General features: G+C 37.6%; 1 protein-coding gene across 3 annotated transcripts in view; it reads left to right on the top strand.

The window, feature by feature from the left end:
- The window catches only part of HECW2 (HECT, C2 and WW domain containing E3 ubiquitin protein ligase 2), a 175,645-nt gene that overhangs the window by 144,281 nt on the left and 10,795 nt on the right, over positions 1-20,569 (top strand). For all 3 annotated transcript variants that reach the window (XM_057419924.1, XM_057419923.1, XM_057419926.1), the window contains 9 exons: positions 610-706; positions 2,374-2,457; positions 5,458-5,567; positions 9,367-9,487; positions 11,591-11,704; positions 15,318-15,470; positions 17,398-17,496; positions 19,322-19,451; positions 20,055-20,201. In XM_057419924.1, the coding sequence (XP_057275907.1) occupies positions 610-706; positions 2,374-2,457; positions 5,458-5,567; positions 9,367-9,487; positions 11,591-11,704; positions 15,318-15,470; positions 17,398-17,496; positions 19,322-19,451; positions 20,055-20,201 (1,055 nt within the window). The remainder of the gene's footprint in view (positions 1-609; positions 707-2,373; positions 2,458-5,457; positions 5,568-9,366; positions 9,488-11,590; positions 11,705-15,317; positions 15,471-17,397; positions 17,497-19,321; positions 19,452-20,054; positions 20,202-20,569) is intronic.

The following is a 20,569-nucleotide window of genomic DNA, read 5'->3' as shown; positions in this document are numbered from 1 at the left end:
CTTCTGTTCTCAGTTACATACACACAAAGTTACTGACTTCTGTGCCACCAAGAACAGAATTTAGCTTATTGAATCAAACAGCTGTTACATTGTGCTAAACCAAGATAAATTAATCTGATTGACTATAACTGGCTCTTTGTACTGTGGCATGCTAATTTAAATCCTTCCCCTTGCCATGAACATAGTATGCATGCACTGCAGGCTCAGCAATAAGTATGAGGATTTGATCCGGGTTTTTCCGATGACTCTTTAATGTTTGAGAATGGATTTCAGTGCAGTGAAAACCAAGGTCCCTGAAATTTTATTCTAACAATGAATATTCTAGTTTAGTTTAGAGCATGACTGATAAAATATTACAGAAATTGCTAGCAGAATTAGACCTGTTGCAGTGTCAAGGTGTGTCACAATGAGATTTGGTTCATAGTCGGGAGGCATGTTCCCTAAATGATAGTACAACTGATAGCCTTACGTGAAAAGATATTAGCACAATGCTGCTAAACTTAGAACTGGAAAGATGAAGTCTGCTGTCATTACTGATCTCAGAAGGATTGTGGTCCTGTCTGTTGGTACCTCCTTGTTTCAGCACGGTGTTTTTGTTGGTGTTTTCAGCTTACAATGACAAGATTGTTGCATTTTTGCGTCAGCCCAATATTTTTGAAATTCTGCAAGAGCGTCAGCCAGATCTTACCAGGAATCATTCACTCAGGTAATGAAGTTACTAAAGCTTGCTATTCCCACTCCAGGACTAAATGTTAATTAGAATTAGTTTCTTCCTTCAAAATCGGCAGTGGAACATGACTGGTTGTAGATGTCTGGCCTATTCATAAAGCTGTGAAAGTAGTTCCTTATTGTATTTCGCTGTAACTCCCTAAAATAAGGTTGAGGGGAACAGAGGTAATGTGCCATTATATTACCAAATAAAGGTACCTACAAGAAAACATTTGGGACAACTGACATAAGAGGTTTGCTCATGTCTTCAAAATGTGCCAAGACAGCTGGATGGCATGGCAAATGTGCCCAGTCATTTAATTATGTGTACAGCTGGGAGCAGGAGGCAGAATGGCATTTAGTTTTGTCCTTGTCTTCTCAATGCACATTTACAGAAAGGCTGTCCTGACCTAATGACCTTGGAGGTAGTACTGCAGCAATAAGAATTTTGAGTGTTTCTTCAAAATGGTATCTGCAGGGTTTTGATTAGTCCAGTGAGATTTGATGAAGGATGATCTTTGATGTTGTTAAAACTGAGGTGATGAGGTTGTTAAAACTCCCTTGTATGCTGAGACTAGGAATGACAAAAAGTGAAATTCCGAAAGCGGCAAGAACTCTCTCAAAATGTATCCCCCCCAAACCACTGTGGTTTGTATATTTAGGTGTAAAATAACAACTTGGATATTAGTGACTATGACTCAAATAACCATATCTGCTCTTCCTTGGACACTAAATGTGAAAAATACTGGGTTGATGGTTGTGGTCTGTCATGTGCAGAGAGCTGCCAGCACAGCATTCTGTGTTCCAGAGGCCTGTCCATACTGGCTGGCATAGCAGTCGGCATTGCTTTTCATTTTTTTCCATTCTCATAGTGTTACTTATTGGTTCCTTTTCTTGCCATCCTGCTAAAGTTCACAAAATTCAACAAGTTGCCCTGTTTTTCAGTTTCCCATTCTAACAAGTTTTATGTTGAGGCTTCTATGTTAAAGATTTGTTTTTAAAGCCTCTAAGTAAATCCTGGCTGACAAACCTGAAATTACATATTAGCAGAATGCATGCTCACTGGAAAATACAGAGAAAAGGAGGAAAATAAAGTTCTAGAGTTCTCAGCCTGTCAGATCAGGCATAGGAAGGGTGTATGCTTGGGTGAGACAGAGTGGGAGAAATACTACAAGGGTTTTCCTGGAAGAGATCTTAAATGCAGTGTGGTATAAACCCTTGGCTTTTAAAATCGCAAATATGCACTGTAATGTATGGGTTGCATTTGTACAAAGGTTCAAAACAGACAGTCTCTTTTTAATCAGTTCACTTTCAGAATAGTAATGTCCTCCTGCAGGGCTCAGCCTCCTTTGAATTCAGGGACACAGCAAGTGTGAACCTGGAAGGATTGATTTTGAATCTTGGGGGTTTTTTCACTGGTCAGCTGTCTGTACTACCTGAAACAGCCTGGGCAATGAGGAGATGAGGGTAACAAATTAGCTTTTTAGTTGTAATGTTTTGCTACACATATGGACATGGTGTGGCATGGGTGAAAAATGGTTCTGAAAAACAGAATCATAACTCTGAGCTTTTTATGATGTACTGGGTACTTTTTCTCGTTGCTGTGGTGTATATTGGTGCCTTATTTGCAAAAGATATTTTGGAAATCTTTTTTGGCTTACACAGGGAGAAGATCCAGTTCATCCGGACAGAGGGTACACCTGGGTTGGTGCGTTTATCCAGTGATGCAGACCTTGTCATGTTACTCAGGTAGGCACTGCTTCTTTCGATGCACATATGGAATATGCTGTGGCAGCTGCTGAGGAGCCTTTCAGTGAGTAATGTGGCTGATTTTGTAATCTAATGATTTCCCCTTCAGTACTTGGACTTGCAGCTGGGAGAGATAGAACTCAAGGGTCAGATGTCTTATTTTCATCACGTTCAGTTTCTAGATGGGAATTGGAGGTCATGTTTTTTCATAGGAGTGATGGAGTGTGGCATTCTGTCTGAGGAAAGGCGAGTGCAAGAGTGTTGTGCTTGTGATTTATGTGGGTTTGCCCTGATCACCTTTTATTGTCCTGTTGCACTCAGCTCTGATGTTTAGGTGATACAGTTTAGACCTCTTTGGAAGAATGTGTCTTCTGTTGCTTTAAGAATGTGTCTGTTTAGTTCCATGGTTTGGGAAGTCTGTGAATGTTTATACTTGAGGTGTATTTTTACTACTTCGTGTTTTGCTGCCTCTTCACTGTGTTGTCAAGCGTTTTTTCCCTTTAATAAAGGAAATACTGTTACAGCTTTCAAGAAGTGCAGAATTGCTTCTCTAATTTTTTTTTTAACAATTAACTCGAAAAGTCAGGCAGATTTTTTGCTAGAATTAAGCCCTTGCATAAAGTGCATCAGGAAATTCATGAAATTGAATCTAGTGAAATAGGATTGGCATTAAGAGTAGTATTTTGAGGTCAGGTTGCATAATCATAATCCTTTCTGGTCCCTAAATCTCTGAGTTAATTACAGCTTTCAGAAAAAATAAATCTCATTCTAAAGCCATGCTGAAACTTATTTTAAAATGCAAATATTGTGTCTTAAAAACCTTAGTAAGAGTTTTGTTTTGATATTTGGAGATAATACAGGTTTTACACATTAAAATCTGGCTTTGGCTCTTTGTTTTCGAATAAAGATTGCATGAATGATTTTCTCACTGCTCTTTGACTGGGTTTTGTTCCCTCTAGTGTTCTGTTAACAGCAAACACTGAATCATTTTTACAGTGGAAATAAAGCAAATTCAAAATTTTTATTGCAATCTTTCTTTTGTAGAAAAGCAGTAATCAGTGTAAGTAATTTTTAAGATTAAAGTATTAGCCAGTGTGTCCCTAGAATAACTGTATCATATTCTTCAGATTTTTTTCTCTTCATCTACTTTTTTCCCAAAAAAAAAACATGACTGAAAAGAGTTGCATGAGGATTTTCTTCCCATTTTATTAATAACCTAACAGTATCGTTGCTCCAATGATGTACTGTTGAGAAAATGTTATCTATGTCTCCATTAGTTTCTTAAAATGTTGAATGTTAAACCTCAAAACTGGACTGAGTTATTGTGAGCTTATTGTGAGTAGATACCAGTTTAAAATCAAAGGTGGGCTAAGTGGTGTACTGAGATGATGGAATTTCTTCTCTTACCATTATTTAGTCTTGGTAGCTTTTTACTTTTAGTGGTATCTTCTAGTAGGTGTCATCATGACCCTTCTCTATGAAACCCTAAAAGCTCCTGCGTTCAAATTATGATGACTCGATCTTCCTGGGACTCAGGACCCCTGGCTTCTGTGTCTGGCTTGGCTGGTTGGATGGCCTTAGGGAAGACCTGTTTCCGTGCCTCTGTTTCCTCAGTTGGTGGAGGGGGAATGATATAAATGTCCTGTAAAGCACTCTGAGATGTAGTAAATAACTGGGTAGAATCAATAATTCTGATATTTTTATTGCTTGGGAAAGCCATATATATTTTTGATTGTTATTTAAATTGTAGCTAACTAAAACCAAACAAACCCCTTTATGTTTAGGGATTGAAGAAGGTACAACGCATCGCATTTTTAAAAATACTCTAAGAATGGCATTTTATTTCAAATGTTAATGTTCATATGTTTTATTTCAGTTTCTTCTAAACATGTTGTTTGGTATACAACACAAATCATCATTTTACCTCTTAATTTCATCCCAGATTGAAATAGCGGTTTATATTTTATCACATTTTCAGCATCAAAGTGTAACATGGAGGAAAGCCTGCATGGTCATGAATATAAAAAGGACTGCCAGAAAAATATCAATTTAAAACAAAAAATTCTAATGCAAAATTTTTTTGAGGCATTTTTTCACTGAACAAACTTAGTAAGAAACAGCCTTTACTTGAACATTGATTTCATTGGTTCAGCTCTCCAGCAATAGATTGGCTTGTGATACTTTCTGCAGCCCAACGTTTGAAAATAATTTTTATGTATCTTAACAGTTTGTTCTTATCTGTATTGTGTTTAACATATACGTAGGCTTTGATATCAGGTTCATTCTGATATTAGATACTCTCTTTTGGGATTTTCTTGTGTCAATTTTGGAAAAAAGATTGAAATTTTAATATATATGCAAACTCTGTACAAAGATGCAGTGATTGCACTGCAAAAGGTTATTGTTCTTCTCTTAAAAGCTGTGTGTCAGTAATACATGAAGCACGAAATAACTCAACCTGAACATGCTAGATGTTATACCTGTTTCTGCAACAATATTAGCATTAAAAGTAAAATGAAATAACTTGTGCCAACAAGCCTACTGTTCAATATGCTTAACATGTTCAGATGTGATTCTTAATCCCTGAGGTTTAGAATCTTTATCTCTGTCTTGGTCTTTGTGCAGTACTGCAGATCTGTTTTCTATGGAAGTGTGACTTAGAGCTATTGACTCCTTTGTAATGAGAACACAAGTTAAAAAAAGGGGGGGGGGGACACAAAACACAAATTTTACAGGCTGATTAACTATATTTTAACCTTGAAAACAAATACCAAATTATGTTTAGCAGTGTATCCCAAAAGTAGTAATCACTGTTTTCCAGTACTTTCGAGATCTGATTGATGGAATGGGAATATTTTGTAGCACTGTAAGTTTATATAGTGGAAATAGTCAAGTGACCACCAAAGAAAGCAAGTTAGTAAGTAGAGATTTATTCCTAGAAAGTGAAAAATGCTATTCAAGAAATAAACTCTTTATTTCTCTTTTGCTCCTTTTTACCAGCTTGTTTGAGGAGGAGATAATGTCATATGTGCCGCCACATGCCTTACTTCATCCTAGTTATTGCCAGTCTCCAAGAGGCTCGCCGGTGTCTTCGCCTCAGAACTCTCCAGGTGAGTTGTTCAAGCACTGTTTCTGTGCAAAACCATTTCTTCTACTTGCTAAGGATCTGTTCCAAGTCAGTAAAGTCAGGCGCATACTCCAGCTGCCTTCCCAGAAGTCAGAGAACAGAAGCCAATGGAGTAATTATTTAACTATAATATTTTGTTTGCTTTCCAAATTGAAATTCACGGCAGTGTAAAGCCAAGAACCTGCTCTTGGGAAGCTATAACCTATTCCCCTTTGTGGTTCCTGACTTTTAGATGAGTAAAGTTACATAAGCTAAAGTACCTTCTGTGTGATCAGTGAGCTTGTCATGGCAGTACTTTCATTATGATGGTATCTGTAAGATAGTGCAGTAGAGATAATGCATCTATAATGCAGTTTATATTATGCTGCATGTAATGACTTTCCAAATTTCTTAAGATCTAAGTTCTGTTGTTCCAGCAAAAACAAACATTTATTTAGTCCTATGTTTGAGCAAAGTGAACAAGTGTGATTGCATTTGACTGTCAAAGTTGAATCTTTGCCTTGGGCTCAGAAGATGTTTTGCTAATAGAAAAGATTTGGTGTATTACAACTTCAGAGACTGTGATTTTGTTCTGACTTGTAAAACTTGCAAACTTGCTTTTCAATGATGTGAAACAACTTAAGTGACTGCTTGTGCCAGGATCCTGATGCCTAGAGACTTAGACGTATGGATCTAATAACTGTACATTAAAATGAAAGTGTTAATGGAGCTTTGGGACAGTAACAATTTTATGTAACACCAGATTGCTATCCCTTAACATGAGTTCAACAGATAGCATATTGCAGCTCTCTGGAAATACACGTGTCATAATGGAATTAAATTGATATTTCACATATTAACTAATATGTGAAATAGTAGTTGAACTAATAGTTGAACTAATAGTAACTAATAACTTCCATTTGACCTCTGAAGAGCAATTAGAAGTTTATGGATGCCTTACTCTTAGTTTTATCAAGAAGATAATACATAAGTAAAAATCATTGCAGTAAATCAGAAGTGGCTTAAGGGGATTTCTACAAATTTGAGAACAAAAGTATAGATAAATAGAGAACATTTGGGATGTGAGCAACTCTAGGTAGTTCCAGACAGTAAGAAAATTTTACCAGAAAAAGTACTGTGATTTTTGTGGGCATTTCCCAGTCCACAATCATAAAAACCTTTGCAAGAAACCTGATCAAAACCCTTCATAAACATATCCTGAGTGGCAGCTTTTCCTGCTGCTGGACGTAGGACCTCTGTAGAACCTATTCAGAGAAACTGTGCAAAGACCTTAATGATTTTATGACATTCTGCAAAGCCACAAAATATAATATTCACATGTATTGATATTTTTGATACATACATGGTTTAGATAAAACTGTTTTCTTTTGTTGAAAAGAAGAATGAAATCTGCATATGTGCATCTTATTTGCAACTGCAAACCTGATAGATTTGGCTTTCAGAGTTAAAATGTCTTCTTTACTAGTACATCCACAGCACACAGTAAATGATAAGCAGTGATTGGTTTAGTCCCTTTCTCCTAAAAATTGTAATCTTTATTTCATAGAAAAATATAGAGACCGTTGAATCTCCCTGTCATTCTGCAAGCATGCATGTTTGTGTTGGTGTACAAATGACTTTTTTGATGAGAAGCTGTAAATACCCCATCGTTTCTGTGAGGGCTCTGTGTCCCTTTTGTCAGCTAAACTGGCCGTGCTGCACTGCGCGAGGTTGCTTGTTAAGGATCCATTGTTCACATCAGTCACAATCGGTTGTACTTTCTCTTTTGGGAAAGATAAATAGTCATGAAGCTGCTCTTTATATCTGCTTTAGAATATAACCTTCTTGACAATCAAATATGATCACATCACTGGTGGTTTTTAGCTCTTCCATTAACATCTTTTGTTCCCAAGGCGGAAGTAATCATTATAATTGCCCAGGAATTTCTTGGCATATGCCTCTGATTTGCAATGAGGACTTGTCATGTGCTGATAGGATAATATACTGCTGATTTCTGAACCGTGAAGTAATGTGTTACCAAATTCTCTCGCAGCAAAAACTTCCTTCAGGGGTTAAGATTAAAGTATGCTTTTTTTTTTGCATTTATTTGATGACTGCATTTTTGTACCTACTTTGACCCAAAGCAAAATAAACAAAGTAGTGGGAAAAGGCCAGTAATTGAAAGGCTGTTTACAGTTTCAAGTTTCTGTGGGTTTTCTAGAGAATTCAGCTGAATGTTAGAAGCCCTTGGTGCTCTCAGTAAAAGAGGATAACCAGTATAGATTAATGATCGTGATTTATTTTCTGAAGGGTTCCTGCATGTTCCCATTGGAGCTGTAAGAATTCCCTGACGTTTTCTATTCCTCCATGTCATGCTAAGCCTAGAAGAAGTGGCAAGTGTCTTTCTGGTCAGACAGGTCTTTTACAGACCGGTAAATGGCATTCACTGTTAATACTGATCTCACTTGTTCTCTTACTGATCTCTGCAGAGAGATCAACTGAGCCGCCACTTCCGCAGGATGTGCTCATTGCCTTTTCCGTCAGCCCCATATGCTTTGTGGCTAAGCAAGCTCCTCTCTTTTCCCCTCCTCTCTGCCCGCAGGCTGAACAAATACATATTCTCTCTCTTTCATGATCTGAAACGTTACGTTCTCGTGCCTTCACCCATATAGCAATAAATGCTTCTCTGTTGGCTTAGCTTCATACAGGGAGCCAAAAGAAAGCTCACATAAGGAAAGACAGAAGTCTACATATAAGTGTTTCTAAACTGTTCATTTGTATTTCCAGTGCATTATGGGCCTGTTAGATGACCACCAGTTGCACATAAGTCATTGGCAACCTATGTATAGTGTAGGGCATGAGAAATTTTAAACAACCTCTGATTTTTTTTTGTGTCTACACAGCCTTGCAGGGGAAGAATTTAATGTTATAAGAAGTTGGGGTGAGAAGATGAATGTAAAAGAACTAGGATTAGCTGCCTCTTTGGCACATAGTCTTGCAGTCATGTCAATTGATGTAATTTATCCAGGGAGGCAGTGGAAGTTCTAATGGCTGTAATATTTAGAACAGATCGACTAAACACCTTATTTGTATATACTAGACTTGTACATGCACATGTGGGGGTAAGCCAGTTCTTTGGCATACAGATCTCATGTCTCCCTGCTTTTAAGACATTAACTCTTAAAAACCAGTTCTTTTTAAAACAAATTCACTTATCGATGATCATCATGTATGTGCCTGGAGGCACATGTGAAAAGTTCCACAAACTTAAATGGCAATCTTCCCATTCTTCCAATATTTTTTTCACTTTAATTCCCCAGGGAAAAACTTCTACTAGGGAATTTCCAATAGTCTTCCTTCTTCAGCTTGATGTATTCAACAGAGCACAGCAGAGTGCAGTCTGTTTATGCTTCACTTCTGAGTTCCTGTTTTTCCTGATAATATTAAAACCAGAACAGAGCAGAACATTTATTTCATGAGATGTTTTAAAGGTTAGAAATAAAGTGTATTTGACAAACAAAAGTTAAATCTTTCCAATCATGCTGGGTTTTTAAACCATCTTTTGCATTGACTTGGATTTGTTCTTTTGATACTTACTTTAGAAAGGTGATACTGTTGAAAGTGAGCAACTAAAAAGTCTTGGATGCAAGGCAGATTTGAAGATACACGGCCTTTTACTCTTTATAAAGGTGACCAAACCAAACACGTACCCTGCCCTTTGCTGTTGAGTCTTTTTAGAAGAGGATGGGACATCAATCAGTTCATGTCACTACAGCTCATTCTTTGCTTATTGTTTCCTGCAGGTACTCAGCGTGCCAATGCCCGAGCTCCAGCTCCTTACAAAAGAGATTTTGAAGCCAAGCTGAGGAACTTTTACAGGAAGTTGGAGACTAAAGGATATGGACAAGGCCCAGGAAAATTGAAGTATGTTGAAGAATCTCATGAAACTGGATTTGTTTCTCAGGCAGCTTGCCTTGCCTTGCCCATCTACAAGCTTCTTCCCAGTAGAAGGAATGCAGATGTTGTGGTTACCCTTGCACTTCTGGAAATACAAAGCCTGTCATAAAAGACTTAGTGCCAGCATGTGATTCATAGCAGAGGATACAGCAAGTTCTGAGCACTTCTTCTATCTTTCCTCTAACTATATTTTCATACAAACAACCTTACCGGTACAGTGCCAAAAAGCACTTTGGGAAGAGGCATGCAGAACAAGAGGCACCTGAATTCTTCCATTACAGCATGTGCTATGATACAAACAGTTGTATTTTCTCATGTCTTTTTCCAGTGATAAAACTAGATAGGCTTATCTTTTGTGCATAATTGCCTGTCTTGATATCACAGTCCTCTTTAGTAAAGAGGACTCATAAAATCAAATGTTATTGAATTCTAAGGTTTACCTTAAAAAACTGCTAGTATTTTTATTTCAGCACTCTGAATGCTAGAATGCTTGGAGCAAGGTCTTCCCTCCTTCATTTATTTGGTAATCGAGTGATTTCATACATGTTAAGGATCATCAGCAAAAGATACTTTCATAATTGTGTAAATTACCAAGTCTTGTGCCAGCTCTCAAACTCTCATAGTTTGATGCTCTCACAGTAGCCATGAAGCATTAGAACTTTTTTAACCCTTTCTTCTGTTAGAATAGGGGGTAGGTATTTTGGGTGGTTGGATTTGGTTTGGTTTTGTTTTATTTCACCCAGCCAGTCACTTTTTGCAAGAATTGGTGCAGAGCTCAGACTTCATTTCTGTGGGCTTGTTAAAAGTCTTCCACAACGGAAATGGGTTTAAAATGGTATGTTTAGACAGACTTAAGAGGCAGGGCTTGAACATCTTCTGCCTGTAATGTAATGAAATCACAGACACTTAGAGGTTAATCTATGAAGTTTTGTCACGAATACTTGGGCAGTTAGCTGGTAGAAGAAGATGGCATTTGCTAGCTTTAAGATAAATTAACATTTCTTGCACCTTTTTGTCCTAACCTATTTGCCATCACACTGTGGATTTTTAAGAACAGCTTGATTTTTGAACAGAAGTGTTTTCTGTTCCTTTCCCAGGCATACACTGATCTGCTCCTTTTTTTCAAACCAGGACCCCAGCACAACTTAGATAGTGCCTGGGTCCTTATGTGTTGCCCACGTACCTTGCCAGTGCTTGGCTTCTCCAAATCCATGTCCTGTGCAGGGTAGCACACTGCAGTCACTGACTGATCTCTGCACAAGCAGTAAGGCCTACAAGGGCTTTGCAAGAGGCTGTGTGGAGAGGTAAGCTGTCTCTCTGCAGGCAGCAGCAGCTCCCAGCTTCAGTCTGACTGACTGATAAAATGCACACATATGGCAGTATCTGAATGTAAAGCAAGCTGCACTTCACAAAACTAATTAAAGTTTTTTTGGCAGAAGATAAAATGTTTAAGTAAGGAGGTTTCTTTCACCTCTTATTTTAGATCTTGATGACACTCCCTCACTTTCACAATTTTTCTTTCAAAAGGTACATTATGTTTTCACATGTGAACCTTCAGTCTGGTTTTGGACAAACAGTTGCCATTCCTCCTAGACTTTTTGTCCCATCACACACTGGGGATAATGTAGGGACGTGTGATTCTGGAGTTATCATTCAGTGACTTTCCCACAGTTCTATCTTTTTCCTTGTTAAAAGATTGCTTTTTACATAAAAGGTTAGATTCTTGCTTACAGAAAGACTGATTTAGAGACCCAGCCTTACAGAAAGGATTTTAACTTGATGAAAATGCCCACTTCAGGACCTTTCCCACTGAAACCTTTGATTTAAGGAAGAGCCAGGGTATAAAAAAATAGAACACCACTTCTTTATAGGAGAGACATTTTATTGAAATCTGAAGTAGATCCTCGAAGGACATAGACTAACAGTCAGAAGCTGCCTGATTGGTATCGAACTATCCAGCAGAAACTTGTATCTCTCTGAAGTCACCCTGTTACCTTGCAGTGTAAATAGATGTTTCCAACTGTGGTTCATTTTCATGAATTGCTATTTCGAAATTATTTTGCTCCTCAGATTAATCATTAGGAGAGATCACTTGCTAGAAGATGCCTTTAACCAGATCATGGGCTACTCAAGAAAAGACCTGCAGAGAAATAAACTCTATGTCACGTTTGTTGGGGAAGAAGGGTGAGTAGAACAGGGAAGTAAATGTGATCTGAAAACTCTGTGTGTCTTGCAGCTGCTGTTTCACCAAACATCTTGTGGTCTAAAGAGAAAAGAGGAAGGATTACATTCAGGAAATGCCACATACATAAGCCTAGAACATACAGCTGTTCAAGATGACTTTTTAGGCATTGTGAAATGTAATGTATCCTGCCTTTGCAGAAGTAATGCAAGTGTTTATGTGAATTTTCACAATAGTTGGTGTGTGTTTTAGAACGTTGCTGGGAAAGCAAATTAAAAATAAACAACTTTCTCATGTTATTAATATTTCCTTTCTGTCAGGGCTGACATTATATCTCCAGTGCTTGTTAAAAGACAGCTGCCATTTGTTGGAGTGAGAGTGCTTCAGGAGTAGGCTGGAGGCTCAATCCTTAATTCAGCTCCTGTCTGAGGCAAAGGGAGCTGAAAGCCTGCAGTGTACAGGAGGTGCTCACTGTCTCTCCAGGGCAGGGCCTGAGTCACCAATAAAAGCAGCTAGGCTGTTGCTACTTGTCAAATAAATACAAATATTCCTGGTGTTTCAAAGTCCCTTAAGAGAATGCTCAGTCTGTGTCTGGTGACAGTCTAACATGTTACAGGTTGTGAGATGTGCGTTGCAAAGCAAGATGTGGTTAGGTTTTCCTTGCAAGAGAAACTGGAACAATGTGCTATTTGCCTCTTTCATTTCTTGATTTGTGACCCTGTTGTCAGATCTTAAAGCCTTGATATTGATGTGTTTAATGAATGTATTTTTACATTTTATTCCTCTATATTTAGGAAACTGCAGCACGCAGCTCTTGGGATGCTATATGTGCATTATTGCCATGCAGTGTGTGAGTCTTGGAAGTAGCTAAGTTGTAATAGAAACAGCTCATATAAGATTAGATAAAATTAATCTGTCTTTGAAAACCCCTAAATCCTGTTGTTTGTGTAAAGTTCACCGTGAAGTACTCAGTGTTAATAAGGACTCACAGAAGTCTTAGAATGATGTTGACAACTGAAAGCCAAGTGTGGACTTGTTCATATAAATAATATCATCGTGCTGTCTGAGGATAAACTCAGAACTGGAATGACAAGGCTGGTGCAGGATGACATTACACTGTATTGACAGAGCAGGGTGGGGATACAGGTATGAGGCCTGTTTTATACAGCCCTACCAACCTTTACTTTCACAGCTACAACCTCAACTCAGGTTTAAAAATAAAAGAAAAAACTTTAAAATCATATGTGAGATAGACATTGATCCAGATGGACTGTCTTCCTTCATCAGATGTCAGGCTTTTGCATTTCATCACTTGGTACAACAATATGAGTGACCTGGAAATGGAGGTGACACATCCTCTTCTTGTTCTAGCCAACTTTACACAAGACTCTCTTTGTAATGGAAAAGAGTGAATTAATTAGGAGCAAAGTAAAATGATGTCAAGTCTGTATGTAGAAATGTGTTTTGAATGAGGAAAGGATGTGTGCAAACTATTGTTTCATCACAGATGGTGCAAGGATATGTATCAAACTTCATTTGGCTAGGTGTAGAAAGACAGGTCAGGGTGGAGGAGAGGAGGAGGAATACTGAAAGTTGTTTCCTATTTGCTCCTCCTTTTTTAAGTTTTTTAAGTGGGAGTTTGCTCTAGCATTTCTTTTCCTCTTGGTAAAAGAAATGCATTACCCATTACCTAGTGATGGGTAATGAAATCCTCAAAAATTAAAACATTTTAGTAACTACTGATGTATTAGTTTATAAATTAGTAAGTGGGGCAACTCAGATATAGTTATTGCTGTTCCTATGATTTGTATCTTAAGTCTCATAACGTTTGGTATCTTCCTTGAACCTTCGATTTCTACAGTCATGCAATTGTGATGCTAGTGTTTTTACATTCATTACATGATACATGAAGAAAATTTTGATACTAAGAGTATGGTTTCGCAAAGTTATTTTCCCTAAGTTTTATTAACTATTAGCAAAAGCAGCTTTGCATTGGAGAGTGGTATATCTGAAGTACTAATGGTGCTTCCTAGGAGACATGAGTCATGTTGCCAACAACATATTATTCTGTTCCTGAATACCCAAATGCCCCACAGTTGCAGCTGTTGTGTGGTTGCATGCCTTTTGTATGAAGTTTTCTCACCCTTGTGCCAAGCCTTTAATTGTGGGATAAATCTGACTGGCAGTGCAGGACTCTCATGATTGATTTATTTAACGTGACTCATAATAACTCTGTGAACAAAAGGAGCTGTATGAAATGGTGGGTAGTGAAGCACACAGATTCTAACCTATTTTAAGATTTCATAGTGAGTCTGATTATCCCAGAAGTTTGCAGGAGCCTTCCAGATGAGCTTTTACTTCATCCTGGTGTTTGTGCCAAGATTAAGATCCAACAGTTGTCCATGATATCAAACCATTCTGAGGTTTTGGTTGGGTTTGTTGTTTTTTTTTATGCAATTTGAATGTGGAATCTGCCCTTTTTGCCAGGGTAAGAATCTGTTTCAGTACTTCACGTCTGAAGCTTAACAGAAGTGAAGTGCTTCCAAATGACTGAACGAAAAATGTTTTTCATTCAATAGAGGAAAGAGGTGTTGTCCTCACCTTGATAATGGTACCTAGCTTTTACTTTCCTGAAAACTTCATCCTTGAAAACAACTCTCATCCATGTTTCCCTTCTGTAAAAGTTCATGAGCCAAAACATGAGTGACAAAAGTCCTATGTGAAAGCTGACCTTCTCTGTGATACGTCTGAGTATTTTTCTAGCTAAACCAAGACCTTCTTAAAAGTCTCAGCCTCCAGAAGATATATCTTTATATCTGTTTGTCAGGATTATAATCATCTCTGTTCCCCACAGGAAAATCCCTAATTTTCTGTTTTCCAGCTCTACCAGAGCACTAACTTCATACTTAACTCATTTCAGTGATGACCTGAAGCACAGTGTCAAAATTCAGTTTCAGTACTTTCTCAGCAATGAGTTTGTTTATGTTTCAGGAAGAAGGGGTTATTTAGATTCCATTAGTATTGGAATTTTGAAATAACAAAAAAAAACCCAACCACCTCCAAAGGAAATGCACTCTCCAGAAGACATTTAAGTGCACTCATGTTTGGAAGAGGGACAAGAAAACTTAAGACAAAGAAAGATAAATCACTGAAGTAATCTCAGATTATATTGCTCAGGAAAACTGAAATATTATCTTTCAAATTGTCCTATTGTTGCAGGTCTGCAAAGACAAAATATGAGCAGTGTTCATTTTCTTCCTTAATTTGTCAGATGCAGATAGGTCTCATGTTGGCTCTTTTTATGTCTCCTCCTCCCCCTTACCCTCAATTATTTGGTTGTATTCCTGTGGCAAAGAGGCCACTACAGTTAGAGCCAATTTTTTTTTATGAGAGCAGCCCGCATAGAGCATTTCATTCCAGCCCTCCAAGCTATTCCATTTCAGAATAGCCCCGTGAGGACTTCACATGCCTTGGCATTAAGCAATCTGCAGGATAAGGGTTCTGGTTAAAATCTTATGAAATTTTAATTAAAATAGAGCATAAAGAATGTAGATTCATAAAGCATTTCTTTGCACACATGAACACTTTATAGTAATGTCAAGTTTCTCTTTAAAGGTTGGACTACAGTGGACCTTCGAGAGAGTTTTTTTTCCTGGTGTCTAGAGAGCTCTTCAATCCATATTATGGTTTATTTGAATATTCAGCCAATGATACCTATACAGTACAAATAAGTCCCATGTCTGCTTTTGTAGACAATCATCATGAGTGGTAAGAATGATTTTTCTTTGTTTTTCAGCTATGTTTTCTGTTGTTCCCACTTGTAGTCATCTGCTCATATCTGCTCAAACATAGAAACCAGAATCCCATCTTTTTAACCAGCAACAAAATAACTGCATTTCTTCTGACTTCCCTGATTCTGTTTTCTCTTGTGGTTTAAATTCTCTTATTTCTCACAAGGTCAGCAAAACTTATGATTTGAAACGTGTACCATGTGATTTTCTCACAACTCAACTCTCTGTGTTCCTTGTACATCAGCAGTCATTTCATGAAAGCAGTATTAGTCTCTTGTGCATTAAAAAATAATGAAAGAAACATTGGCTTTTTGTCAGCTAAGGAGACTAAGGGAGATTTCAAACAGGTGTTACTGTATGTTGTTTGTTTGAGTCTTCCTAAGGAGTACAGAGGTCTCCTCAGTGTAAAAAACCCAACTTACCTGTTGGATGGAAATCTATGAAGGTATCTTAACAAAGGGTGGGGGGGAGGACTGCTGCTTACATAGCTCTTAAGCAAAGTCTGAACATACACACATACTTCTAAAATAGTTATCAAGGATTTTTACATAATTTCATTTTCACTACTATAAACCAGTTTGAATCGCCCTCAGTTGATATAAGCCCTGGCATCACCATAAGTCTGTAAAGCTGTACTGTGAATTTTAATAGACAATTCTGCTGTGTGGGTAGTTAGAATATGGTAACAGTAGAATGGCTGATCATCTGTATACAACAGATTATGTACTAAACCTTTACTTATTGGAAGCCACTTATGAAGAATGAATATCAGAAAGGAATCTCATTACCAACCATTACCAACCATTACCTGTTGAACTCCAGTATTGCAACAATAAATGATCTATGCTATATTGGAAAACCAGAAGTCTGGCAAAAAGGGGAGAAAAATCCCTACATGCTACACAACTTCCACCAACATTTTGTATTAATCTCTGGTTTCTATAGTGCTGGACCAGAGACCTTAGGGGGTACGGGAGGGATGACCCCTCTCTTTCTGGGAGGCTGGTGCCAGCGACACCACTGGTCTTGTACAGCCTTGGGGAATTCAGGAAATGCAGCTGTGACAAGCTGTTGTACATGGAAGGGGGAAGGCTCTGCATGTCACATCCTTACCTTGGTGCAAACCCTGTGTACAGGCAGCTGCAGTAAAGCCCTAATCATTCCAAGAGAACTGTTGCTGAGGATGCATAATCAGTGTAAGAAACATTACTTCGAAAAATAACACTACACTTAAATCTAATTCCAAAGATGTGGGGGATTTTTCACAATGGATCTTTATTCTCTTGGGAATATTTATGAAGACCCTACTATTTCAAAGTTAGCTGCCATCTGATCTGCAATCTCTTCAACTCCCTCCCACCCAACACTCCTTATATACCCAACAAAATGAAGATAACTGGGGAAGAGAGGGGAGAGGAGAAGATTGTTTAGATCATGTTGACATAGGGCTGGAGGGCACTGTGATACACCAAAAAGCTTCCAGCCATCTTTCATGAAAATGTATATAGAACTCCCTAATCATCAGTCAGATGAAAAACCTTTGGCCTCCCAGTAACATGAAAACAATTTAATCCTATATGGGATGTGTGGTAGATATACTTCTATGAAGAGGCTAGGGTTGATTGGGTTAATACAGATTTGACTTTATGGAGACGTTGCAACTTTAGGTATCTGAGGGATTCTCTACACCCTGCAGACTTGTGTTTGTTTCTTTTTTCTGTGCCTTACTGAGCATGTAAAAGAAATGCAAGAAAATAAAAATGAAACACAAAAAATTACCACCATTTATACACAGCTTTCTGATTTAAAAAAATGCTGTTTGGAAAGATATGTAAGTTTTGATGACAGAGCAGTCTACAAACCACAAAGCTTCAGTATGATGATTGTAACTCTTTTTCTTCCAGGTTCAGGTTTAGTGGTCGAATTCTTGGTCTTGCTCTGATACATCAGTATTTGCTAGATGCCTTTTTTACACGACCCTTTTATAAAGCCCTCCTCCGAATGTGAGTAGAATTGTTCTGTTTCCTTTTCTTTTTGGTTCCTTCCCCATGGACGATGCTGTTTTATGTATGGATAAATTATGATTTATCATCAAACAAGACAGGCCTTTATTTATAATGTAATCATTTCATTTCAATCCAGGACTTCTTTAAAATAGGAAAGTTTACTTGTTTCTACTTACAGTTATTAGCTGATGGTTACCCAGTGTTCTTTCAGTGTTTGATGATGGTTATCCAGAATGTTCTTTCTGATCAATATGAAAACCTCTTATTTTGTTTTCACCATGTTACTAACTTCCACAAAATTTACATTTGAAGTTTTACGGTGAAATGCTGTGGTTTTATTCCCGATATGAATAGAATTCTTATTCATTTGTCTTGTAGTGACTCACAGGATAGGATATGAATCACTTTGTAACTTACACTGCAAGACCCATTTTCAGAGGTAGATTGTTTCAGACAGAGCAGGAGTAGTAGTTCTGAAAGCAAAGTCTAAAGTATATCAGAATAAAGCTCCATAAAATGGAGACTGCAAACAATCAGAGCTGCACTTGTTCAGCATGGCTGGAATTTAAGACCTAATGAACTTAAGGTGCTTCACTTTTTGTCTTCCATTTGAAAGCTGTTTTGAGAAGTCCGGAAGGATATTTTTTGTATAAAGCATCATACATTCTGGTAGTGTGGAGTAATGCATCCATGCCTATTGTATGTATATCTTAAAAACACCTAAATGCTAACAGCATCATTTTAATAAGAATGAGGACTTGGCCCGGATGGGCTTTAATACTAATATTTTATGACTGCCAAATTAAATTAATAATTTAAATCGATGGTTCTCTAAACAGTAAAATTAAAAATGAAGGGTGGTCAGCTTTGTACACAGCTTAATTCATGCAACTTTCCCATCTAAGTTCCAACTTTTCCTGGACCTTCACTTTCCTCAGAACTGATGAGCCATCCAAACTACCTCTGCAGATGGGACTTTGTGCCCAGTCCATCAGCTTTTATGTAGGGGCTGTTACTGCAGGATGTCACTTAAGCTACTCTTTTGAGCATCCAACTAAAAGTACAGGGCTTTCTTCTGACTTATTATGGACCCAAGAATATAAGCAGGCAAGGAACCCTGCAGCTAAAAAGCCCTTTACTTAACGAATAGTCCCAGTGTCCTATTTGACAGAACAGGATTTAAGGCGTTAGAAATGGCAGAAATTGCCCCGTTATTAAATATTATTAACAGATGGCACGTTCAAAGCATGGAGTAATAACTGTTAAAGACGGCAAGGGACAGTTGGCTTTAGAGGCTGGATTTGTAAAAGTAAGGGGAAATATGGCAAAAGGTAAAAAGATATTTCTGCATAGGCAGGGTCTCTGAACAGACTTCTCCATACAATGCGCTAATGAGAGAGGTGGCAGCGTAGTCACATAAGGGAAAAAGATAGTAGTCGCTTGTTACAAAAACTTTCCATTTTGTTTGTGATTTGCATTTTTTGTCTCTCTGTACAAAGTGAAAATACACTTTGTGTATTTTCAAAATTCCAAAATAGTCTTCACAGGACACATGGGACAGATTCAGCATAAGCTTAAAATCAGTGTGTCTTCAAATTAACAAACTCTGGAATTGTGTACGTTAACAGAATAATTTTGTTATACAGTAACTGCTATCACTTGGCAAATAAACAGAGTTTTGAAGTAGAGTCTTCTTTATTCTTTTGATTTTTCTCTTGGCTCCCATTCTCAGTCTAATTTTCAGGACTGTCCTGAGTTTAGTTACTGATCACACACTGCTGCTGTCATCTGTATTTGTGTGTTTTCTTCTTCTTTATGTTAGACTCTGTGACCTGAGTGACCTGGAATATCTCGATGAGGAGTTTCACCAGAGTTTGCAGTGGATGAAAGACAATGATATACATGATATCCTAGATCTCACATTTACTGTAAATGAAGAAGTTTTTGGGCAGGTGTGCAAGATTCTCAATTCAATTTCCTTTGCGTATTCTATTGCTAGGGAAACATTTATTTGGACACAAGAATGATGCATCCATGCAGATTTAAACTTGTTTTTATAAAATTCTGTTTGATGAAAACAGTGTTACAATGTAAGGACAAATTAGTATTTGTAACCAGTCAACCGTGTCTTTCTGGGGAAGGAGATTTTCTGGAGTGTATCTGAAATACCAGAGTCTTGGATTGCTCTGCTGGAGGTAGTTTACCTGAATTTGACTGCGGCAGAGTTACCATTCAGAGGTATTACAACACCTTTGTTACAATATTATTTAGAAGACTTCAGTAGTTTAGTTGATATAAAGGTTGTTTCTTGTTCTCAGTTTATTCTTTACACTAAATACGAAGATTCTTAGTCTAAATGGGGTTTCAAATATTATTTTATCCAAAAAAAAAAAAAGATTTGGTCGATGTTCCCTTATGTCACATATTCCAGTTTACTAAAGTCATTCCCGGCTAATGTTCTTGAGGAATTACTTAAGCTTAAAAATATACATTATTATAATTCTTTCTTTTGTCTGTATAATACTGTGTTGTCACTTGGTCATTTTTGCCCTAAGATCACAGAACGGGAACTAAAGCCAGGAGGTGCCAACATCCCAGTCACTGAAAAGAACAAGAAAGAATATATAGAAAGAATGGTGAAATGGAGAATTGAGAGAGGTGTTGTACAACAAACAGAAAGTCTGGTTCGTGGTTTCTATGAGGTAAAAAAACTCCAAAATGAAATCTGTTAGCCCCCAAAAATATTTTTCTCCTCATATACATTTCTCAAATAGAGAGTTCCAAAACCCAGATACATCTGTAATCAGAAGTCTCCTCACAGCTATCATGGGAGGTGGGGGGGAATAAAGAAAGAAAAGGTAGTCATTGACTTGAACCTACTTTAAACTGGAAAGTACCACTGATCACTACCTGTATGATTAACAGTGAATACTTGCTAAAGTGACCCATCTGTTTCCTCACTGGGCCTTTGAGGGTTTTGTGTACATGCTGTACCATGTAACACAGTAGACCGAGTGTATTTCAAGGTATTTTTCTGTCTCCTGTTTTAACATAGACAATTTAATTGAAT

This window comes from Pezoporus wallicus, unplaced genomic scaffold, assembly GCF_028554395.1.
Source record: "Pezoporus wallicus isolate ANWC-B61680 ecotype Strahan unplaced genomic scaffold, APGP_CSIRO_Pwel_v1 contig_4710, whole genome shotgun sequence".
NCBI lineage: Eukaryota > Metazoa > Chordata > Aves > Psittaciformes > Psittacidae > Pezoporus > Pezoporus wallicus.
Note: the sequence above shows the minus strand (reverse complement) of the source record. Positions and strands in the feature narration are given on the sequence as shown.